General features: G+C 41.0%; 1 protein-coding gene across 3 annotated transcripts in view; it reads left to right on the top strand.

Moving 5' to 3' along the window:
• The first annotated feature begins 421 nt into the window (after positions 1-421).
• LOC121283839 (sestrin-3-like) overlaps positions 422-25,576 on the top strand; it is a 117,932-nt gene continuing 92,777 nt past the window's right edge. The window contains exons 1-2 of one of the 3 annotated variants that reach the window (XM_041198619.1): positions 422-764; positions 12,086-12,160. In XM_041198619.1, coding sequence (XP_041054553.1) covers positions 12,158-12,160 — 3 coding nt within the window. In that variant the 5' untranslated portion in view covers positions 422-764; positions 12,086-12,157. Of the gene's footprint in view, positions 765-8,398; positions 8,737-12,085; positions 12,161-25,576 lie in introns of those variants that run through there. The other 2 variants (XM_041198618.1, XM_041198620.1) reach the window with 2 other exon arrangements.

Below are 25,576 nucleotides of genomic sequence, written 5' to 3'. Positions count from 1 at the left end.
CTGTAAAGCACTTTTTGACTTGTGGTCGTGAAAGGCGCCAGATAAATATGCTTTCTATTTTTACAATATTTCATTACAGACTTATTAAGTGATTGGGCCAAAATAGTGAATGGAACACGTTAGTTGGCCATGAAAGCGGCTTAGTGACTGGTTATCTAGCAGCGAGGGCGTGCCCAAATGTCTCGAAAGAGCATTGGTTAGAGGGAGGGTAATGGGTCAAACACTGAAAAATTATTGGTTAGAAATGGCTGCAACTGTGTTAGATTATTGGTTAGGAGTTGAGCCGTTGATTTCCATTTCTGTGCGATGATTAGTCAGGAGGTGGGTAAGCGGTTGTAGTCCTTGCAATGATTGGTCAGGAGGTGGGTAACTGGTTTATGTCCTGTGTAATGATTGGTCAGGGGAAAGGCAATTGGTTACAACTGTGAATTTGTTACATTAAACTCTGAGAACAGCTGATGATGGAGTTGGTGACGGTCTGGTTGGTGCAGCTATTTAGTTGGGAGTCTGAAAAAGGTCTAGAAGTTTAGAAATTCTGGTTTTGTGGTCATTGTGCGCCAGAGATTGAATGTTCTTTTTTCTTTACATTGACTCATGCCCACGTATAACAGTTATTACAGCGGCTCTGTGAAGAGAGTGACCCCAAATCCTTGGTAATAATGTTCATATCCACAACTTGCAAAGAAAACAGGAACACCATGAATTCAGAAAAGCTCTCCACCGACTACATGATCTGTACCAACTGTCAAAAAGTCCTCCGAAAGGTAACCTTAGTTCAGTTGCTTCCTTCTGCGATGCAGGAATAAATAAAGCAGGCGACTGCCTTCTATGGCTCGGAGAGTGGCCTCAATGTGTTGGTTCAAATGGGGGGTAACTCGAGCACAAAGTATTTTAATGGTCTATTCACGACACCCCGTTTAAAAACATCACAGAAATTGGGCATTTTGCTGCACACGCTCTAATTTTCAATGTGTACCTCGTCAGGACTTTGCGAGTTGAATATGTGTGTGTACAGATAGCTTTTTAAAGAGAGTTTTTATATTATGTATTTATTGTTGGGTGCTAATTTTGCAAGAGATTTTGTTCTGTCGAATGCAACCTCTGAGCAGGACATTGAGTCTTTAGCTTCTTGCTACCGGCTGGCCGAGATGTCAATCAAAGTTGTTTTTCCAGCTCCGTCCGCTGAACTTGATTAATCCGAAAGCTTTTGAGTCTCTTCATGTTTTCTAATCGATTATAGATTTTTTTTTAAAAAAAGACGCCAAGAATTTCCCTCAAAGCTAGTAAACGACGAGCCTAATATTTCCTTTCACAAAAACTACAACGCTGCCTTGTTCTGGTAAAATGTTTTGTGCATCTTCCACACCCCTCCCCCCACCCCCACCCTCAAACACCATCCGTGTTGGTTTGATACTTAAAATATTAACACATTGGCCCTCTCCTCTTGTGTCTAGTTTTGTTTTTTAAATTGCCTCCTTCAACCCCAGAAGGTCCCAGTGTTCTCTTATTAACACTCGCTCATTTCCTCTCTGTCCAGCTCTGACAGAAGGTCAGTCCTCTGCGTTGTATTGAGCAGCAGCACCTTCCAATTGCAGTTCATAAGTAATCTCTACTCTCAATTACAAAGAGCTTGCTTGGGATTAAATTTCTCTTTCACTCCAAATTTGGAATAGTTTTAAATTTCAACTTTCTGCTTGCTTTATTATCTCTCATGATTAGGAGCCAGTCAATGTATATCATAAAAACAAAGTGCTGGAAAAACTCAGCAGATCTGGCAGCGCGTGGAGAGAGAAAAACAGTTAACGTTTGGAGTCGTCTTCGGATGAAGAGTAATATTGGTTTTGAAATGTTAACCCTTTTTTCTACTGATGCTGCTGAACTTTATTAGCACTTTGTTTTTATTTCAGATCTCCAGCATCTGCAGTTTTTTGCTTTTACTTTAATCAATATGTATCTCTGGACTCTTTCCTGCAGGACTAAGGCCCATGGGATTACCATTTGTCTATCCCTTTGGAGCAGATAGAACTTTTGAAAGATGGAATCGGAACTATTTTATTTCAGTGGTACCTTGATGAAATGGTCATATATTGATTAGTAATGTTTGCTGCTGTGTTGATCTTTGAGATATACTGTGTTTAGGAGATAGAACATGCATTTTAAAATTAACCTCAGTTTCAAGTTGAAGTGCTGTGATCGGTTTTCTCCTCTTGGAACACTTGATATTCTCAATGTGTCATTTTTTTTTTGAATGTTATAATACATCAGGGTAGCCTGGGTGCAATGAAATGGTCTGTAATTTGGCATTGATTCAGTCAAGGGTCACTGGTGACTGTGGGACTTGTTTTTCCTGATTTCTGTTCACGAGTTGCTATGCATAAGACTCACGATTGTTCTCTAGTAATCCTTGCTTTGGTTCATTGCCACATTTTCAGAAGTGCTTACAGACTTGCTGATTCAGCAGCAAATTGTTAAGACTGCTTGCAAATACTAGTATGTCAGTACTTTTAACAGTTATCAGCCTTGTCTGATGGTCTGAAATGAAAAGATTGGAGGACTCTTTAATCCCCACATTTTTTTGCCTTTTCACCCAAATGCCAAATTTAAATTCTGTGTAGTACACTGCTTGTTAGAATATTCTATATTACAGTAATTGAAACCCAAATGTTCTTAATGTAAACTGAGTAGGGCCAATCTTTTGTGCAGAACAAACCTATATTTCTTATATTGCAATTTTTAAATGGTTGGAATTTTTAAGGGTTTGATTTTTGATAAATGGAATATTTATGTTTCCTGTAAACTGGTCCTTGAGCTAATCAATGAGTGTGTGTCGTGGTTGCACTGGTTGTCGGTTTCCATATGTAGTCTACAGATTTTGTTTTGAACTGGCAAATAATGCATAAGTATGTACAGGAGGACATTGCAAAGTTTGTTTTAACATGTTTAAAACCCCTGTATTTTGCAGACATAGGAATTTCACCCCTGGAGCAAAAGGCATCTCAACATGCAATGAAGGACTGATTAGTGCATCAGATTTTATAGTACTTGGTATCTTTTTTTCAGGAAGTTGCAGCAGTTCATAGGTTTCTTTTGCTTTTAGATTTGTAACAGCATCTTGCAGCGCTTAGCAATTTCCCCCCTCAGCTCTTCCTCCCTTAGCTAATACAAGTCTCTGCTGCCTGTATCCTAATTTGTATCAAGTCCTGTTTGATCCATCACTCCTGTTATTGCTGACCAAATTAACTCCTGGTCCAAAAATGCCTTGGCTTTTAGATTTCAGATCCTTTCGAATCCCTCCAGCCTCTCACCCCTACCCTACCTCTGTAACCTTCTTCAGCCCTACAATCCTCTGATCTGAGCTCCTCTAATTCTGACCTGTTGGGCACCCACAATTTTCATTGCTCTGCTATTTGCTACTAGTGGCTGTGCCTTCAGCTGACTAGGCCCAAAGCCCTGGAATTCTCTCCCTCAACACCCTCATCCCTCCACTGCCATGCATCTGGAAACCTACTTCTTTGACCAGGCTTTCAGTCATCTGTCCAAATATCTCCTCAATTGCTTGGTATCAGACTTTATGTTCCTGTAAAGTACCTTCGGATGTTTTGCTTTGTTAAAGGTAGTACATAAATTGAATATTTGGTTCTTTTAAGCTATAATATCTTTCCAATGTTGCTTTACTGCTTTTTTAAAATAAAAACATCTTTACGATACAAGTGAAAGTGGTGTAAGCTTTTAGATAATACTCTTTTAGGTATTACAGTGGCTATCACCATAAATACATTCCTTGTTGGATTTGTACTTAACCTGCTCTGTGCCATTTACGGTTTTTGAGGGAAGACCTGCTTGTTGGACATTTTTTATGTAATTAATTGGGAAACCTAGAATTGGACAGTGATTTATTTTTTTGTGTGCCTGTATTTGGCATCCACGAAGCACTGAAGAGAAATATTTTTATTTGTAGTTTTTTTGATGGCTGGTATTGGTACTTTGAATACTGCACATTGCATGAAGTGAAAGGGTTACATTGCCAAGTATTTGGTGTTGGCTGAATTTATGACTAGCTAACCAACACATCGCAGTATGATCAGGCTTCAATACTGATATATTCATAGCTATTTTAACATTGTACAATTCCAGACTCCACTTAAGCTCTTCAAATAAAATTTGCATTGTTATTATCCACTTTTGTGCATTTACTTTATTGCAAAACTTTTATATGGTGCACAGATGTACCTGTTCAAACTGAGGGGGTGGGTTACAGCACTTACAAAACATCTTGGGTGTATTGAATGGTTGCAGGTGGCCTTGCTTCATTAGAAAATAAACAAGTCTACATTTAATTTATAATTTAAAATACATAACAATAGTACATTATGGAGAGCATCAAGTAGGATTTTATCCCCACATGAGTCCTTTTTTGATGGCTGGTATTGGCACTTTGAATACTACACATTGCATGAAGTGAAAGGGTTACATTGCCCATCCCCATACAAGTCCTTTTTTATTAATTCAGGGACATGGGTTTCACTGGCTAGGCCAGCATTTATTGTCCTTGAGCTGCTTTCTTGAATCACTGCATTTCCTTTCTCTTTTGGGGATACTTGAGTTTAAATGACATGGAATGGGCCTTACAGCAAGTCTAATCCCCCTCCTTAGCTGAATAACTTATGTTTGTGTCAATAAAAGCAATTTACAAACCTTCTGATGTTTGGAATGGCATGCACAACTGTGCAGAGTGACGTTCTCTCGTTCAATAAAGAAAACATTGCATTTATATAGTGCCTTCCATGACCACTGAACATCTGTGTTTATATCCAATAAGGTACTTCTTTGAAGTATAGTCTCTTGTAAAGTAGGAAACACTGTCACCAATTTGTGCACAGCAAGTTCTTACAAACAGCAATGCAATAATGACCAGAATCTTTTTTCTGTGTGATGTTGATTGAGGAATAAATATTGGCCAGGTCGCCAGGCATAACTCCCCTGCTGTAACCAGGTACTTTGAAATAACACTTTTCTTCTACACCAGTTACCACATCAATTATTAAAATAGTCTCATATATTGTCAAATTATGCTCTGTGGCTGGTATTATTCTGAGGGTTTAGTCACATCCATTTTAACTAATTCTCAAACCCTACAACTAAAAGGTACTTTTCTTTCCTATCATATCTCATTAATGCATTGGATTAAAATCAAGGCGCTGATTAACTGGGAGCCATTGTAGGTCTGTGAGCACAGGGGTAGTGGGTGCATGGTACTTTCTTGCACATGTCTTTAATTGCACCGTGTCTTGGATAACAAGTTTACAGAGGGTAGAACAAGGGAGGCCAGCCAGGAGTGTGTCGGGCTGCTCAAATCTTGGGGTAACAGGCATGGATGATAAGGTTTTCAGCAACAGATGACCTGAGGCATGGGCAGAGTTGGACAATGTTAGAGGTGAAAAGAGGTGCTCTTAGTGAAGGTGTGGATAAGTAGTTGGAAACTCACCTTGGAAGAGTCTGGTGCAGTCTCAGACAGTGCCAGGGAAAGGGATGAAGTCAATGGGCCAGTCCCAGACATTGCTGCAGGTGTTCCTCAGGTAGAGTCTTGGGTCCAACTATCTTCATCACTGACTTCCCCTCCATCATATGGTTGTAAGTGGGGATGTGCAATCGTCAGCAACAACATTCAGTGCTATTCTCAACTCCTCTTACTGAAAGAATCTATGGCAATATAGAGCAAGACCTGAACAACATTCAAGTTTGAGCTGATAAGTGGAAAGTAACATTGGCACTACATAAGTGCCAAGCATTAATTATTTCCTCATTACATTCAATAGCATTACCATTGCTGAATCTCCCACCATCAGCATCCTGGGGGAGTCACCATATGACCAGAAACTGAACTGGACAAGACATATAAATGCTGTGTCCACAAGAGGAGGTATGAAGTTGGGAATTGTGCAGCAAGTAACTCCTGATTCCCTGAAGCCTGTCCACCATCTACAGGGCATAAGTCAGGAGTGGAGTACTTCCCCCATTTCCTTGGATAAGTTCGGCTCCAACAACAATCCAGAAGCTTGATATGATCCAGGAAGGACAAAGCAGCCTACTTGATTGGCACTCCATCCACCAGATTTTTTACATTCAGTCCCTCCACCACCAGTGTGGCAGTATTTTGTACCATATACAAGATGCACTGCAGCAACTCACCAAGCCTCCTTTGACAGCACCTTCCAAACCTGCAACCAGGAAGGGCAAGGGTGGCAGATTCATTGACATACCACCACCAGCATAAAGTTCTCTAAGCTACACACCATTTTCTATTGGAGCAATATTGCCATTCCTTCACTGGCACAAAAAACTGGAATTCCAACCTTAACAGCTATTGGTGTACCTACACCAGGTGGACTGCAGCAATTCAAGAAGGTGGCTCACCACCACCATCTCAAGGGCAACTGTGAATAGGCAATAAATGCTGCCCTTGCCAGTGACCCTCACTTTCACAGATCAAAAGCTTTTTTTTTAAATGAAGTCTGGAGAAATTTGTGCTTATCCATTACTGGACAAGCAATTTAATAATTTAGAGATATTGGAGGAGTCGAAAGGTGGTAGAGCTGCATGCCATCAGTTTAAACTAACGGCATGTTTTGAGATGATATTGCAGAGGGGCAGCAAGTAGATAAGAAATGGGATGTGGGGTTTTGAGGGTTAATGCTTGGGAGACACCAGAATAATACTTGGGAGTAAGAAGAGAAATCATTGCTGGCTTTGATTAGACAAATGATAGAACAAATGATTGCAGTCCGAACCAGTTTGAATGAAGGTGGAGAGGTGTTGGAGGAGGATTGTGTAATCAGCTGTGTCAAAGGCTGCAGACTGGTTGAGAAGAATGAATAGGGATAATAGTTTATTTTTGTCACAGGCAATGAGAACAATCCCAGTTTGTCTTCTTTCACATGTAACTAAAGTCTCTCATTCCTGCTTATCATTCGAACAAATCTCTGTACACTCTCCCAGGTCAACTAAATTAAAGGAGATCCTTTCAATCATTCTATTTCTTGGCCTGTGAGCATTGATATAAAAGAGTTTTAGTTTTCTATGCTACAGCTACGGTTTATTGAGTAAATTTAAAACAAGTGTTTTGAAATTGAGGGTATAATGCATGTTTCTGCTATACTGCAGCTGTTTAAACCTCTGGCTTCTCCAACTTGGGTTTGATTTAATAGTATTTTAAATCAGTAACTGGCCTTTCAAATTGATTATTTTAGTTGGCTTACCATAAACTAGGTCATGGCAGACTTACTATAGAAGACTTGGTTCATAACTGCAATTATGAAAAATTCTTTCAAAATGAGATGTAATTGTGAATAATGCCTGAGTAATAATGTAATGAGTCAACTCTATTTACAAGCCATATTTTCTAGTTTTTCATCTGTTTTGCATTTTTAAATGTTCAATAGTGTCAGCAGTTACCATGTTCATCGCAACAGTAAGATTTAGCCCTTGTTTTTGTAGTGCTTTCAGGCTTTGATTGTACGTTTTCTGCCGCACAGTGCAGAGTTTATAGTGTAATTGTTACAAACTGGTTGTGCGACTTGCTAAACTGTTGAAATGAGGGAGGTCTTGTGATGCAGCGGGCAGCATACCTGCCTCTGAGCCAGAAGCCTGGGTTTGAATCCCAGGATTTAATGGTCATGGATGGTGCGTTCATAATGTGGCCAAACAGGGTGATTGTCAACCTGTAAATCCTTCCAATACACCTGTAACAGGTAATAGGAGCAGAAGAGTCTCCCGGTCAGCTATGCTTGATGTGGAGTGACACCCCTCAAGCTATAGCCTCTGGTGACCAGGCTAGCAACCTGTTCCAGCTAAAACTTGCTATGGAAACAGATGTGTGCATCTGCTTTGTGTGCCTCATGCACCATTAGGTGTGGGGAGAGAAATGAATGACTAGGAAGTGAGATAGCTGAGTGAGTAAAGTTTCATTCTCTCAGATGCTGTCAGACCTGCTGAATTTTTCCAGCTATTTTTGTTTTTTTCATTCAAGGAAGATGTTTGCACAGTGGAGGCCATAGGAGCAGGCCACTCATAAATTTGACCTGATTCTTCCCATCTTCCCCTGCTGTTTGTAACCTCAGGCTACTTTGGCAGAATAATTTGTGCTGAAATTAATATGCAGGTACATGGAGTGGTCATAACATAGTTATTGCTTCCTAGTTGGGCAATTAACCTACAGTTGAATTAATGTAACTAAATGCTGGAAATGCATTTCACTGTTGCAACAGCATTAAATGGCCCTCCACGCTGCAGAATACACAAGGTCACAATTTATAATTGAGCACTTGTGATCAGGATTCCTGGAAGCTTACTCCAGAGGAGCATTGGAAGGGACTGGGAGAAATGAAGCTCAGTTGACCTAGAGTCCAGTGAATCCTGCTCCCTCTCAGCCCACTGCCTTCAAATGCAGCAAATGTGGAGCTGCTGAGCCACACCTGGTGATGTTTAACACTTAAGTTGACCACCACTGTGCCAATCATCAGGCCAAATCTTCTGAGGAGTGGTAATCACTGTTAGATTGCCACCCTGCTGTTATTTTTTTTACACCTTGCTGGAGCTCCCCATTTCTCGTGTGGACTTCTGAACCAGGCGTCTTCAGAAATGTGGAGTGTACCTGTTCTGGGAGCCCTTCCTCGTAGGGCAGGATCATCGGGCAAGCCAAGCCACACTATCTCTTCACAGAACTAGCTGTCTACATTGGTAAGTCTTCATTCACTAACATAGTAAAAGCAACTTTGCGGCATTTAAATACCTTTTCTCTGTGTTAGTGTGTGTGTGTATTTTTGTGTATGTGTGTGAGAGAGAGAGAGATGGGGGAGATCTTGGTGGGGAGTCGTTGGGGGGTGGTGTCAGTTGTGTAGCTATCCAAGAGTTTGATATGGTTTTTTTTCCTGTCCAACATTTCCTGGGTAACTATTCTGGGAAGTCATTCGGAACTCTCCAAAGTCTCTGACTCTAATTTGGAGACATTTTCAGAGGGTTCTGGACACAGGGGTTGCCCACCAGAAGTTGAAACTTGCCAGTCAATTTGAACTAAGCAATGTATGAATTTAATACATTACTTTGAGTTCAGTTCATGTACAATCAATGTTTGATTCAAATTAAGTTCAGACAGGTTAGTTAGCTTCATGAACCAGAATTCTGCTCTGCACTATCTCCTTTCTCCCCCCCCTCCCTACCTGTTCCCTTGTCTCAATGCATAGTCAGGTTTGTGAGCTTTGCGATGCTCGCTTTCCTAATGTGGTTAGGCATTGTGAAGTGTGCTCGTCGCTGAATATTAAACCTGCTAGTGGAGTACAAGTCTGTGTTGAGCTGTCCAGCCAACATCTAGCAAAAGATCTCAAAATTATAATGATGTTTATGGTTAGGACAACAGTATTGAGTGCAGGGTTATAAAACTAGTGTTGCAATGCTGACTTCCAAAACCTAGAAGATCCAGTAAGATTTTGGTGGTGTGATGTTTGTGCCTTAAAATTTGTATAATTATGGTCTACTCCAGTTATAAAATATAGCAGCTAAGTAAAGTGGCACCAGAGTGGCAGCACAAACACAGGAGGAAAGAATATTGGTATAGCCAAGAGGTCTTCCCATGTGGTGAATATTGATGAAGAAAAATTTGTGTTTTATATAGCGTTCTTCATGAGACTGGATGTCTCAGCGCTTTACAGACAATGAAGGACTTTTTGAAGTGTAATTACTTCATAATTATGAAGCATAATTGCAGAATAAGTGGGTTGCCCATTTAAGACTGAGATGAGAGTTTCTTCTGAGGGTAGTCAATCTGTGGAATTCTTTACCACAGAGGGCTGTAGTTGCTGGGTCGTTAAGTATGTTCAAGATTGAGAGATTTTTAATCAGTTAAGGGAATCGAGGGTTACGGGGAAAAGGCAGGAAAACGGAATTGAGGATTATCAGATCAGCCGTGATCTCATTGAATGGTGGAGCAGGATCAATGGTCTGAGTGGCTTACTTCTGCTCGTATGTCTCATGGTCTTACTGTAATATGGGAAGCTCCCAAAAATAGCAATATGATTTTTTTTAAGATTTGAGGGATAAATATTGGCCAGGACCCTGAGGATCACTCTCCTGGGTTTCTTTGAAATAGTCTCTTGGGATCTTCCACCTGAGAGGGCAGCTGGGGCCTTGGTTTAATACCTTCCTGGAATACGGCACCTCCCACAGTGCTGCACTAGATCGTCAGCCTTGATTTTAATGCATAGTGCTTGGAGTGGGACTTGAACATACAATCTTGTGATGCAGAGGTGAGAGTGCTACAACTGAACTACTGCTGACCCATAATAAAGCACAAGATTTAACAAAAATAGACAGAGGACTAGAAATTGCAACTGGGTTTCAAAACTTCTGCAGCACCATCTTTGTGAGGAGCCAAGGCCAGGATGACAGTGTTTCACAAACTTTTTTTTAAACTCAGTTTCAGTCCAGAATGCTGGTCTACTGTTACTTCAATTATATTTGAAGTATAATTACAGTTGCCAGTCTAATTACACTGGAATTATTGACCAGCTCTCAAACAGAAGGAAAAACAGTAAAATTTGGGAAATGACTGGTACTGGTCTGAACTGGAGTTCCATTTTAAAAGTGCACCAGACCAGCTCGGACCAGAACCAGTCATTTCCCAAGTATTACTTCGTCCTTCTGGGAGCAGTGCTTTGAGAATTTTAAAGAGGAAACGGGACTCAAATATAACTTTCGAGGTTCAATTTTGTTTCCTGCTATTGAAGGCATAGTGGGGGATATTTACATCACTTTATTTCAAAATGCAGCAGCTTGCACAGACCAAACAATGTGGCTCAGTCGTATTCTTGGTCAACTAAGCACAGGGAATGCTGAAGGATTGGACTTAAAAACACAATGAGGGGGTGATCGTAATATTGGCTTTGATTTTAAAATTCTCATCCATGGCTTTGGCTGTCTAGGCTCTTAAGTTCTGGAATTCCCTCCCTAAACCACTCTGCTTCACCATCTTTCTCCCCTCCTTTAAACATATTTTTGGCCACCTATTGTCCCATTATGATTGTAAAAATGTTTACAATGTTAGATTTTCTACATAAGTGAGGTTGTTCCTGCTGCTGCTTTATATTGTTTAATCAGAATCTCGCTGTACTTTGCCTCCAGAATTTAGAGGTCACAGAACAGGGAAAATAAATAAATTTCTTTCATGTTTCACAATCCATTCTCTCGGTTGCTGTTTTTCCAGCTCACCCTCTTTCCTCCACCTCCATCCAGCTCATAGGCATGCAGTTACCTGCAGTGTGAGAATGCTCCCGAGAGGGAGTCACTTCCTCACAGCACCTTGTGAAGTGGTATTGGTATGGATTAGCAGCTTGCATTTATATAGCAAGTTAACATAAAACAGCATCGCAGGGTGCATTGCAAAACCATATTCGGGGGGGGAAAAGATCAATGTAGTGAGCAGCTGAGTGGATGGCTGGGTTTTGGAGCAGCTGGAAATGGTGGAGGAACTGGCATGTTAAAAACACCACAGTTGGATAGTGGGTAGTGTTGCAGTGATAAAATTGAGTTTTGTGGTTGATGGAATTTGGGGTTTAAGCTCAGCATTTAGTCAAGTGGGATGGCAGCTTTAGTGAATGGCTGGTGAAAGAGATGGAGTTTAGGGCAAGCGTTGAGAAATTATGGCTTTAGTCTGTCTAATCTGCAAGTTGGAGAACACTTTTTTTTACTTCCCCCCCCGATTATGTAACATGGGGGCAGAGATCATGTTAGAATTGTTTGAAACTTGAATTGCCTGTCACTTAAATCCTTCCTCTGCAGAACTGTGCGAAATTGTGGTACTTTTATGTTTCAAATTAGCTGTTTTATTCAGTTATTTCCTGCCTGCTCCCATTAACGTAGTGACTGGCTGCTGGAACTAGTTTTTGTAATATAGTCTGGTTTTGAAGTATAAGAGGGGTTAAAAGAGCAGAGAGTGGTGCGGTTGGTGCAAGATTGTTATTGTGACTGGATATGGCCAGCTACTCTATGCTGAATCCTAATTTTATGTTTCTTTATTCTAAATATGATCCCTCAGTTCTTGTGAAACTGCCTGCTTCAAACAATAAGGAAGGAATCTAATCCATGACCTCTCCAAGATACGCACTATATGGTGGGTTGCTCTTAGAGTTTTAATAATTGAAATGGATCTGCTGCCAAAATAAGTCCTTTCACAATAAATGTGCACCATGTGAAAGTATTGTGTAACTACCTGTGTGTATACGTGATATAGCTAATGACAATTTCCTCTGACAGAGATGTTTGTTTAATTCTATCATTTTTAAAAGAAAACTTATGCAGTAGAAAATGTTATTTATAATTTCCCCTCCATTTGTTATCCCCTTCCCCCACAACTGTGTACCATTCAGTGTCTTGGAAGTTAGTCAGGTAACCTGGTGCCGGTGACTGATCAATATCATTCTGCAATTAGTAACTATGTGAACCTCCAATAGTTTAGTTTGTATCAAGAAATTACTATTTTCTTTTTAAAGAAAAACATTGGAATCAAATGCTGTCAGTTGGCAGAATCCTTAAGAAAATGAAGCATGACTTATCCCGCTTGTTTCTCTCTGTTTGTAAATCAGTGATATTGTTTGAAATCTAATCGTAAGGGAAATGTGATCAAACCATTTTGTTCATCTCTCTGGCTTGACAAAGTCGTGGTTAAGAAACTTGGTTAAGGTGATAATTAAAAACAAAAATTGCTGGAAATACTCGGCAGGTCTGGCAGCATCTGTGAAGAGAGAAGTAGAGCTTAAAGGCCAAGATTTTATATTTGCAAATCGGGACTGCTGCCATCCTGCGCATAGATAAAATACGCCTGCTTCCCATCGTATGGTAGGCAGTCCCCCCTCCTCCACCTTGTTTTTTAAAGAAAATCATTAATGGGCAATTGAGCTGCTTGACCTGAATATTATGCTGCCCACACCATAATGCGATTGTTGTGGGCAAGCGGGGGAGAGTGGGGAATCTGTGTTTTCACCATCTGAGGTGCAAAAGTGGGAAGGAAGGGGAGGTTCATTCTTTTTTGCGGGGGAGGGGTGTGGGTGCCCTGTGTGTACTGGGGTAAAACTGAACACTTAGCTGCACCCCCCCCCCCTCAAACCACCACCCAAGGTGATTCCTCCCTGCCTGATGCCTCTCTGCCCAAAAATTCCAGACTTGTCAGGGTCCTCTAGGATCCATTGCTCTCCATCATGGGACTGCTTGCAGTTCCAGCAGTGCTCACTGGAACTACTGGAGCTAGCCAATCAGACTAGCCAGCAGCTCTCAAAGGTGAGTCTTCCTCCAGCTGAGGGGCAGAAGTCCTACTCTCTGCTTGTTCAGGCCATCAGCAGCGTGTTATCACAGTAGGACAGCCCTTCTTTTAAAGTCAGACAGTTTGCGGCTGACTTTTGTAACAGGGTTGGGGGTGGTGGTGGTGCGTGCGCAATATTTACCCCCACACCCTGTAAAATGTAACCTAACATTTCCAGTTGATGGCCTTCCATCAGAACTGAGGAAAACTTTGGAGAAGTAATAATTTTAAGTAAAGACACACGGACAAAAAGGAAGGTCAGTGAAAGGGCGGTGAAAGACGGGAGGTCAAGTGACGAGGGATAATGGGACAGGAAACAAAAGATGACTCTAGAGGAGGTGTACCTGGGAATAGTAGAACCATTGCCTCCATTTGTTTCCTGCAACTTTGGGCAAAGGCTATGATCTGAAATTGTTGAATTCAATGTCAAAGTCCAGAAGGCTGCAATGTGCCAAATCAAAAGCTGATAACTGTTCCTTGAGCTTGCATTGAGGGGATGGGAAAATTAAAACAGCGAGCAACCAGAAGCTTGGGTTGTGTTTGTGGACTGAATGGAGATGTTTCGCCAAGTGATCATCCAGTCTGTGTTTGGTCTCCCCAATGTAGAGCAAACATTCATTATTTTGGTAGAGGTGTAGATTTGTAAAGGATTGTAGCTGGTATGAGATCCAGATGATTTGTTAACTTTGTGTTCATGTGCCAGAAAACCATATTTTTGCACTGAATATTGTGCCTTTGATCATGATTGATTGACGGTCCTGCCTTCAAAAGGATTAAGGTACTCAAAACTAGGACTCTTCGGTGGTCTGTGTCCCATTTGTCTCCAGTGAGCGCATACTGCATCTAACATCTCAACCAGAAAGAACATGGATATGAAAACAGAAACCAACTGTTATCCAAAGCAATGCTTACCTTCAAGAATCTGAAAGGGGCTGGTTTTCTGAGAAGGTTTTATTACATACTGTAGGCAATTCCATTTCATGGAAGTATTATGTTGCATGTGATTCTTTTTGAACATTTGCATTCCTGAATGAATGCATTGTCATACTTGTAAATGCAAACAATAGTTTTGTTTTGTGGCACATGGTGTCTGGCATGACACAATGTGCTGGGTATCTTGCAGATTCTGCAATGGATGATTTATTTATTAGGTTGGCTACAGTAAATCCAACACAGAATAAAGGTGTGGATTTCACCAGAGAATTGGTCTGCTTATGAAAACTGGTCATTTGAGCTAATTGCATGAGGAAAAACTTGGGATGAAAGTCAAATTGTAACTACAAAGTACTTCGGCTAATTTTTCTGCTGACAATTGAGCAAAATCTTAAATTTATCCATGATTACATTTAATTAGTTTTTAAGCATTGTTTGTTATATTTTAATTTATACAACTCTATCCAGGACCAAGCAATGTCCTTAGTGATCTGGCAGTGTATATCATGGTTTGATTTTGAGTGGGGCTAACAGTTGTCCTAATTAGTTTATTATTTGGCTTATTAGAGTTAAAATATTATTTCCACTGTCTCCAGTCAATCTGCAATACAAAGTCTCAAACTGTTGATCAATTTACAACAGTGATTTTCAGGAGCGGTGAGATAAACAATAAGCAGTAGAATAATTAAGACCTAGAGGTTACCAGTAAAAAGAACATGTCAAAGCACTACACCAGCAAGAGATTTCATGGGTATTTTCAACTTTTTGCTGCTTTGATCCCTCAGAGTTGTGCAGGCTTCCATATTTGCAGGGACTAACAACTGTAAACAGTTAAACTACCTCTTTATTGTTCAATTTATAGTAAAGTTGTCAAAGTGTTACTGGGTTGCTGAGACCTCCCAGACTTTCAGTAGTATTATTAAACACCCTAACTCTATTGAAGTTCTTGGTCTGTCTAATTCAGGAGTGTCTGACTGACCGTGGTGCCATTATAAATTGCATTGTAACCTAATGGGCTTGAGATAGGTTGGAAATTCTGCCAGGACTTGCAGCAAATAGTGGAGCATAATTTGCCACAGCAGAGCATTTAAAGGTGTCCACCTTTTTAATTAGATTTTGCCTTTGCATGTTAAGGTTTTAAAAAAAAATTATGACAAGTTGTGTTATGGCACAGCCAATTGTAAATGCCGAGCTGCTCAAATCCCAAAGGGAAACTTGAAACAACTGCCACAACTGTTTTGCAATGTGTATAAATTTCGAGATGCGTGCCTTTGAATTCAGTAATAATAAGACCACCGAGTCTTATAGGTTTCCTACAAAACTAAATTAAACCTTTATTGATAGAAGAAATGAATTTAAGCACGCACATAGATCTTCAAATTACTACTATGATAACTTCTAATTCCCCCAATTAATCTAACTCCCAGTTCTACTTTCGTTAAGGCAACAGTAAAACACAGATTTAAACAGATCCAGGCAAAGTACATTATGAAAATTATTATATCTTCTGACAAGTTGTTGAAAGTGTTAACTGATAATATAGCTGTGGGAAGCGCTGGACGAACAGGCAAGCAACTCTACCTTTTTTGATTCATTCATGGGATGTGGGTGTCACTAGCAAACCAGCATTTATTGCCCATTTCTAATTGCCCTTGAGAAGGTAGTGGTGAGCTGCCTTCTTGAACCACTGCAGTCCATGTGATGTAGGTGCACCCACAATGCTGTTAGGGAGGAAGTTCCAGGATTTTGACCCAGTGACAGTGAAGGGCAGGCTATATATTTCCAAGTGAGGATGGTGAGTGGTTTGGAGGGGAACTTCCAGGTAGTGATGTTCCCATGTACCTGCTGCCCTTGTCCTTCTAGATGATAGTGGTCATGGGTTTGGAAGGTGCTGTCTAAGGAGGCTTGGTGGTGCATTGGTGGTGGATAGGGTGCCAATCAAACAGGCTGCTTTGTCCTGGATGGTGTTGAGCTTCTTGAGTGTTGTGGGAGCTGCACTCATCCAGGCATGTGGAGATTATTCCATCACAGTCCTGACTTGTGCCTTGTAGATGGTGGACAGGCTTTGGGAAGTCTGGAGGTGAGTTACTCATCACAGGATTCCTAGCCTCTGACCTGCTCTTGTAACCACAGTATTTACATGGCTAGTCCAGTCCCATTTCTGGTCAGTAGTTACCCCTAGGATGTAATGAGATCAGGAGCTAAGTGACCCTGTCAGTAAGCAGGTTATTACTAAGCAAGTGCCGCTTGATAGCACTGTTGATGATACTTTACTGATGGAGAGTAGACTGATGGGGCACTAATTAGCCGGGTTGGATTTATCCTGCTTTGTGTACAGGACATACCTGGGCAATTTTCCACATAGCCGGGTAGATGCCAATGTTGTAGCTGTACTGGAACAGCTTGACTAAGGGCGTGGCAAGTTCTGGAGCACAAATCTTTAGCGCAATTGTTGGAATATTGTCAGGGCCCATAGCCTTTGCATTATCTAATGCCCTCAGCTGTTTTTTGATATCACGTGGAGTGAATCGAATTGGCTGAAGACTGGCACATGTGATGCTAGGGACCTCCGGAGGAGGTTGAGATGGATCATCCACTCGGCATTTCTGGCTGAAGATTGTTGCTTCAGCCTTATCTTTTGCACTGATGTTCTGGGCTCTCCCATTTATTGAGGATGGGGCTGTTTGTGGAGCTGCCTCCTCCAGTGAGTTGTTTAATTGCCCACCACCATTCATGACTGGATGTGGCTTGGATCTGATCCGTTGGTTGTGGAATCACTGAGCTCTGTCTACCACTTGCTGCTTACATTGTTTGGCATATAAGTAGTCCTGTGTTGCAGCTTTGCCAGGTTGAAACCTTTTTTTAGGTATGCCTGATGCTGCTCCTGGCATGCCCTCCTGCACTTTTTTTTTGAACCAGGATCGATCTCCTGGCTTGGTGGTAATGGTAGAATTGGGGGATATGATGGACCATGAGGTCATAGATTGTGGTTGTATACAATTCTGTTGGCCCACAGTGCCTCATCGTTGCCCAGTCTTGAGTTGCTAGAACTGTTTGAATCTTTTTCCACTTAGCATAGTGGTAGTGCCACACAACACAATGGAGCGTATCCTCGATGTGTAGATAGGACTTTCTGCACAAGGAATGTGTGGTGGTTACTCCTACTGATTACTGTCACGGACAGATGCATCTGCGACAGGTAGGTTGGTGAGGATGTATATTTTTTCTCTTGTTGGTTCCCTCACAACGTGTTGCAGACCTAGTCGAGCAGCTATGTCCTTTAGGACTTGGTTAGTAGTGGTGCTACTGAGCCACACTTGGTGATGAACAGCGAAGTCTGCCACCCAGAGTACATTCTTTGCCCATGCCACCCTTGGTACTTCCTCCAAGTGGTGTTGAACATGGAGCACTGATTCAACAGCTGAAGGGATTTGTACATGGTAATTTGGAGGTTTCCTTGCCCATGTTTGACCTGATGCCATGTGACTTTATGGGATCTGGAGTCGATGTTGAGGGCTCCTAGGGCAACTCCTTCCCGACTGTGCCTCCACCTCTGCTGGGGTCTGTTCTGCTGGTGGGACAGGAGATACCCAGGGATGGTGTTGCTGTCTGGGACGTTATTGTAGAAGTATGATTCCATGAGTTTGACTATGTCAGGCTGTTGCTTGACTAGTCTGAGACAGCTCTCCCAATTTTGGCACAAGCTCCCAGGTGGACTTTGCAGGGTTGATGGGGCTGAGTTTACTATTGTTGTTTCTGGTCCCTAGGTCGATGCAGCGTGATCTGTCCGGTTTCATTCCTTTCAGACTGGCTTGCTGTGGGTCTGGAGTCATGTGTAAGCCAGACCAAGTAAGGACGGCTGATTTCCCTCCCTAAAGGACATTAGTGAACCAAATGGGTTTTTACGACAATTGACGAAGGTTCCACGGTCATCAATGGATTTAATTCCAGATTTAAATTTTTTAATTGAATTCAAATTCTACCATATGCTGTGGTGGGATTCAAATGGGTCCCTGAAACATTACCCTGGGTCTCTGGGTTACTAGACTAGTGACAATACCACTACACCACCACCCCTGTCCTCAACCAATCCGATGAATGATTGTAAAATTGACAGTGCAAGGACGAAGAAAAAAGAGTAAGTGGGTGAATTCAATGTCAAATCAGGTATGGAAAGAAGTATAGAGGGTAAGAGGAGATTGGATTGTGGTGGTGTGGGGCAAGGGTGTGAAAAACAATTAAAAAAAAGTTTTAAAATATTTTAAATGATTTTTTAAAAATTTCCAACAACAATTAAAACTTGAAGGAATGAGACTTCACATTTTGAAATTAATCTTCATGCTAGAGAGGTTGACTGGCAGCAATTAACACACTGCATCATTAAAATGGTAATTGGGACTGAAGTTGGCAAGTCTTATAAATTTAATGCATCAACACCTTTCAGTGGTGCACCAGACAACAAAAGAGTGGCACATCGTGGATTGCTGTGTTTAACCACACATCTGACCTCACTTGAAGTTGCTGTAACATTTGCGCACAACTATTGGTGAACACTTTTTTTTACTTTGGTCAATGACCTGAAACATTAACCCTGTTTCTTCCTCCACAGATGCTCTCAGAGCTGCTGGGTCTTTCTAGCATTTTGTTTTCATTAAACTATGGAACATTTGATTATTAGTTCTGGCTTTGTACTTTATTTTTTAGTTAATCACAGCGGTACGTGGGAATTCACAGGACTAGGATTTTCCAATCCCCGAGATCTAGCATTCTAAGCCATTGTACCTAAAAGTTGGGCAATTTGTGGGTTATCTAGAATACATGTCATTTAACTGATGCAACCAATCTGAATTAATGGAAATATTGAGCTTGATCAGCAGAACTGTTTTCTACTCAAATAATGCCCTAAATAGGGATTGCAGTATACAGCTGGCTGAAACTCACTGTGCAAAGGTTGCTTTTTAATTGAGATGGCTTGTGTAATAAACTAACTAGTTCATTTATTGCTTTTGAAAAGAGCCCTCATTGCAGATGTACACTGAACTAAAGGAGGAATTTCTTGGTCAAAAACAAATGTGCAACAGATGTGTTAAACATTTTGCAAGTGTTCTAGAAACTTTTTTATAGGGGATGTGAGACTTTTATAGCCTATGCAATTGCTGTGTATTTGGTTTTTAATGTGTATACAGGTTAATAGAACGATGATTGGCAGCAAGTTTCAAGATTATATAATTCAGGCAAACTCCTCTGGTACTACAAGCTGCATAAGGGCAGTGCCATTGGTTTATGAATGTCTATCTGACGTTAAACTCATTGCCAAATATTTGTGATGCATTCGTTTTTCAACTTGAAACATAAAAGCATTTTTTTTATTCTTTAAGACATCCTCAGGATGGTTACTTTTAATCTTATCCTTGTGGCCATGCAAATACTGGAGGATGTGATGTGTGGTGCAATCGTGAAACAATTATTTACATTTGCTGGTATAAAGTGCTTTTAACATAGTAAAACATCCCAAGGCAATTCGCAGGAATGTGCATTCTTTTTAAATAGATCATCATGTCTTGATATGGAACTGTATAGAATAATCTTTCCAAAATGCTGTGATTGTTGACAATTTACTGGACTTAAGGTAGCTATTAAAAATACAGCACTCTTTTATTTGGCTGTCAAAAGCTGCGCCAGGATGGTTCTGCATTTCCCAGTCTTGCATTTCCTAACGGATTCTTTTGGTTTCCCTGCCTGGTTAGGGTGTATTCTGAACTGCCAGAAAATTAACATGCCTTGAGCAAATTTTTTTCAAATTTTTAAAAGAAATATTGACTCTTTTAAAAATATCATAGTGTGACTAGCGTAGTGTAGAGGCCTAGGCAGCGGCTGGAAGAAAATGTTCATTTATCTTCGGACTAAGGATCCAATAATTGTGATGTAAGTCCCCCCCCCACCCCAAATCACTCTGGAGAGCAATCCTGGGATCCTGTTAGTACCTTGTTATCTTTTGCTTTGCTTTGTTCTAGTTGTACAGCTGACCTTATTTGAATTATTGAAAACTTTCTTTGTATTTGTGTTACATTGACCCACATCTTCCCAATATTTATTCCTCCTAGTGTTTGACCGGCTATTGGTGAATTTAAACAATAGGTTACAGATTTAAAATTGCTGTGGGGGTGTACCCTCCATTGCCTTATCTATATAGAGCACCATTCTATTTGAAAGAACACGATTCTTCTAACTGATCAATCTTCAGCCATAATTTGTCTGAGACTGAAAGCTGGAGACTAAAATACAATCAGCAATGTTCACCTCATAATACGGGTTGTATTACACTCTTCCATTTGATGCTAGTCAATCAAATTTAGTTCCGTATTACTGATCACTTCACTCCTGTAAGTAGGCCATTGCCTCCCGTGACCCCTCAGTGGGAGCTGTGAGTGCAGGGGGTGGGGGGAGGAGAGAGAGTTTTCAGTCTTTGCGTATTTTTAAGAACTTGCTTTTTTCAATTTGTTTTTGGAGCAGGAATCGGGCCTCGAGCATCGTCCATTTATGCCATGCCCACCATAGCTTTTTTCAAAAGTGAGGATTTAAAGAGGCCTCACGTTCAGTCAGAGCTTCACAGCAGCCATTGCTGCTGGGAAGCCCTGAAGTAGATAGTAGATCCCAAGATCTGTGGAGTGCCTTATCTGCTTGATATCCAGGTTGACAACATGACTCAAGGTTGGAACAAAAAACCCTCGCTGTCGTAAGCCAGGTTGCATCACCTGCTACTATGTGATTATTCATTCCAGCAGGCCAGGTAAATGTAAATTCTTGTATCATGATTTAGGCTGTAAAGCAGATGGAAAAATGAATGGCTTTTATTCTTGTACAACTGTGTAAATATGATTTTTGTATCTACTAAACAATACAAGTGTCTCTCTATCTGAGCTGTTGTTTCTTTGACATGGCACAATCCGGACCTGCACACCGAATGTTGGAGAGCAAACAGGAACGTACATTTTCTAACCAGATTCTGACTCTTTTTTTATCAAGTCTGTCAGTTGACTTGAGTACTTTATAAACAGAACTTCGGACTGCAACAGAGTTGTGTACTAATTGATGCCAATTTCACGTAGCATGAGATGACCGCCTGGAGGGTCTCAACTAACTGGAATCCAAATGGCATTGCAAATTGGAGTTATTGAGTTTTTAACTTTGAAATGCACACTAAATTGCTTCATATCAAAGCAAAAGTGGCATTATAAATACGGCTTTCATCACTGTAGTGGATGAATACACTAAAGCAATTGATGTTCTCTGGTAGCAAATCTAACCAGTGCAAATTTGTGGTTTCATTACATGGATATGAAGTTGCTTTTTCAACATCTGAGTACAAATCTATTACACTGAATCCCAAATTCATTGGCAGGCATCAATATAACTTATCGAAACGGAATGGAATCTTGCTATCCAGTCTTTAGTCTTTTCTGGAAGGAAAGAAACATAGGGTAACATTTTTAACTTGGCGGGCTGGCAGGGGCACTTCCAACCCGACCGAGCATAAAATGACTTGCAGTGATGCCGGGCGTATGTCCCAACATCATTGCTCACACTCATGATATTTTAGTCAGTGGGTGCACGCCAGAGTTGGCAGCGCACCCGCTGACAATTAAAAGGCCTATTAAGGCCATTTAAAAGATAATTGAAGTAAATTTTCCGCTGCCCGTCCAACCTTGTGGTTGGCGGAAAGGCCAAGCGAACCTTGCATTTTTTTTTTGGAAACCTCATCCACAGACGGGATGAGGTTTCCAAAAGCAAATAAAAATTACATAAAAACTTTAATTTTTTTACATAATGTGATTCCTTCACATGAGAAGGGACATGTTTCATAACATTTATCAAATCTTTAATTTATTTTTCAAATCAGCTCATCTCTCTGAGGCAGCTCCCTGCCTCGGAGGTTCTGTAGCGCGCATGCGCAAAGGTCGTACTCGCCCAGCTCACACTCTTTTTCTCCGCACCACCCCCCCCACCCCACACTGCCAAACATGTTTCACACTGGGCGGCCCTTAATTGGCCCTCCAGTGTGAAATTGCCTTCCAGGCCTGATTGTGGGCATTGGTCGGCTTTCCCACAGCCCCTGCCGAGCCCACACACCAAGGGCAAAATTCTGCCCACAGTTCCCTCTTCCTCGGCTGCTTTGTCACTCAACTCAATGTATATCTGAATTAATATTCAGAAGACATCTGTTGTCAAAACTTTGTAATTTTAACCTCATGGTCTCTTGTCAGGATTCAGTGGTTCTCAGCCAATAGGAAATACCAAGCTGCTGGATCTTGCTGTTTCTCTTGTCCTTCACCATCACTCCCATTTGAACTCCCAGCGCTATTGAAATGTCTTCTCTATAAGAACCATGAACCACCCTGGTCATTATTCAATCTGAGTTCCTCAATTCAACAACAGTCACTGCACCACAACACGCAATAAAACATCCCAAGGGGTGTCACAGGCACATTATCAAATAAAAGTGGACACCAAGCCACATAAGAAGATATTAAGGTAGATGGCCTAAAGGTTGGTCAAAGAGAGATCTGAAAGAGGGAATTCCAAAACGTAAGACCTGGCAGCGGAAGGTGCAGCCACTAATGGTAGAGCATTTAAAACCAGGGAAGCTCAAGAGGCTAGAGTTGAAGCGCAGGTGGCTCTGAGGGCTGGAGAAATTTACTGATGGGAAGAAGCAAGGCCAATCTAATAGCACCCCCGTGTGTGTAAACCAAACCAGATTAAAACATTTTCACCTGGGTACAAAGCTCTTACGCTGCATAGTGTTTTGTCTAGCGAAGAGGTTGGGTTTATGGTACTCCTAGCTGAATTAATTTGAGTTTGAGAAGCTTCTATCAAACTAGCAGAGGAACTTTAATGTGTTTTACCATGAGAAATAGGCTTAAAAATCTGGCCTTGGTGAAAAGGCTATTTGCACACATTGGTGGACTGACCTTCAGAGATAGCTGTATCAACAGGTGTTATTGTGCGACTGGGAGAATACAACTGAATCTATTGGCAGGTATATGAAGCGGCTGGAGATAAAGTTTGTCGCTAATAATATCCTTGAAGATCCTGATAATCCAACTGTTAATCAGGCAGCGAGGGAAAGGAAAAGGGTGGTTTATTTATTTTTTTGAAAGCAGACTCAGACCTGTATGAAACACTCAAGAATTTGCTTGTTCCAATAAAGCCTAAAGGCCATGCTGCTGTCAGACATTTTGTGTAAGCCTGAGCAGCACTACAAGCCCCAAGCCATTGGAGATTGCTGAAAGCTATTGATTTGGAACAAGAAATCAGGTGCTCAGAGTACATTTGGAGAGTTTATCATGGCCTTGAGAAAGCTGTTCATTCATAGTAATTTTTGAGAATTTCAAAAGAGGTTAGTAGGACCAAATTTGTGTGAGACTTTCTTTAAAAAATGCGCACATTCGCAGTAAGTTGATGACATTGACAAGCTGTGTCGACGGTTAAGTTAACTTTGGCAAACAACATCGTCCATGGGCATGGCGGAACGTGACTCAAATGCCAGTCAACTGCTGAATAAGCTGCAGCTGGGTGAGCAGAAGGCCCTAAGGCCAGAGTAAACAGTGGTACTAAAAAGTCCTGTTACCAGTGCTTAGACCAACATTGGACACAGTGTTAAAAGCAAAATACTGCAGATGCTGGGAATCTGAAATAAAAACAAGAGAAAATGTTGGAAAAACTCAGCAGGCCTGGCAACATCTGCGGAGAGAGAAATAGTTAATGTTTTGGGTCCATATCGCTCTGAAGAGCCTTACAGATTGGAAACGTTAACTCTGTTTCTCTCTCCACAGGTGCTGCCAGACCTGCTGAGTTTCTCCAGCCTTTTCTGTTCTTATTTGGGCACAGTTGTCCATTTTGTGAAGATAGTGCTACAGCTGCAATAAGATTCATCTTGCCAAGGCATGTTGAATGAATATAAACTAAGGAAAAGCTGGCTGGAGGTAACAGCAGTCACTGCATATGGTTGATGAACACATCCAATGAGGGGTTGGTTGAGATCCATGCAATCTGAAGCACAAGGGTGTACAGTGGAAATTTACAAAGCATCGTTGCCCATGTGATGGATAGAGCTTCGCTAAACATGGAGGTCAGCACGACATATCCATCAGCATAATTTCTGAAGTATCTTGTCAGCTGGAGAAATTGCGAATAGAATTATGCAGTTATGGAGGAGAGAAAATTCCCATAATTGGATATGTCAGTTCCAGTCATACATTGAGCAATGTGCAAAATCGCCCATCATTGTAACGCAGGGTGAATCCAGCCTTGTTAGAAACAAACTGGTTTGCACTTAAGTTGAATGGCGACGTGCTTTTTCATATCAAAGCAAGATTCACATCACAACATTGATCAACAAGTACCCTCAAGTGTTCAGTGAAACCAACAAACAGATTCAAGGATACAAGGCTAACATCTGGGTTAAGAGAAACTCTCAGTTTATTGCAGGCTTTGTCCAGTACACTCTGCTCTTAGAGAAAGTAGAACAAGAATTGAAACATCTCTAAGAATAGAGTAATTGGGCTTCTCCCAGAGAGGTATTACCAAAGTCTGATGGTAGTGTAAGAATATGTGGTGATTATAAGGAAACCGTCAATCAGGTCCTGGAATATAACCCACCCAATACTTTGCCAAATGTGGAGGAGCTATTCATAATGTTGTTAGGGGGTCAGATTTTTTTTTTTTCAAAGTTAAATCTGACAAATGCCTAAGTTATACTTTCTATCAATACACACATGCCTATTTCAGTTCCATAGGCTGCTACTGGTGTTTCTTGAGCCCCTGAAATTTTCCAAAAGGTGATGAACTAAATTTTGTAAGGCATTCAAGGAATAGTGTGCTATTTGGATGACATAGTTATTTTTGGCTCCAAATAGGTTGACCATGGTGACGAACTGAAAGAGGTGTTCCAATATTTGGAAAAGCATGGAGTTTGGCAGAAGGCACACAAATGTGAAATGTTTCAAGACTCTGTATGATAGACAAGGGTACTTTGGTGACAAGGTAGATGAAGATGGGTCACATCTTACCAAGAGTAAGGCTCCAGCAATAAGAAATAATAACATCCTCAAAATATCTCTTTAATTCAGACCTTGGGCCCAGTGAATTACTACTGTAAATCCAGACCAAATTTGGCAACCTCATTGCATCCATTGAATGAACTCTTGAAAGGATGTTCTGTGCATTTGGACAAAGAAGTGTGACAAAGCTTTCAAGTTATGTAAAACTGATAGACGCTACAATGCTTGCATGTTATGA

This window comes from Carcharodon carcharias, chromosome 11 (genome assembly GCF_017639515.1).
Source record: "Carcharodon carcharias isolate sCarCar2 chromosome 11, sCarCar2.pri, whole genome shotgun sequence".
Taxonomy (NCBI): domain Eukaryota; kingdom Metazoa; phylum Chordata; class Chondrichthyes; order Lamniformes; family Lamnidae; genus Carcharodon; species Carcharodon carcharias.
This window is presented reverse-complemented; position numbering and strand designations above follow the sequence as displayed.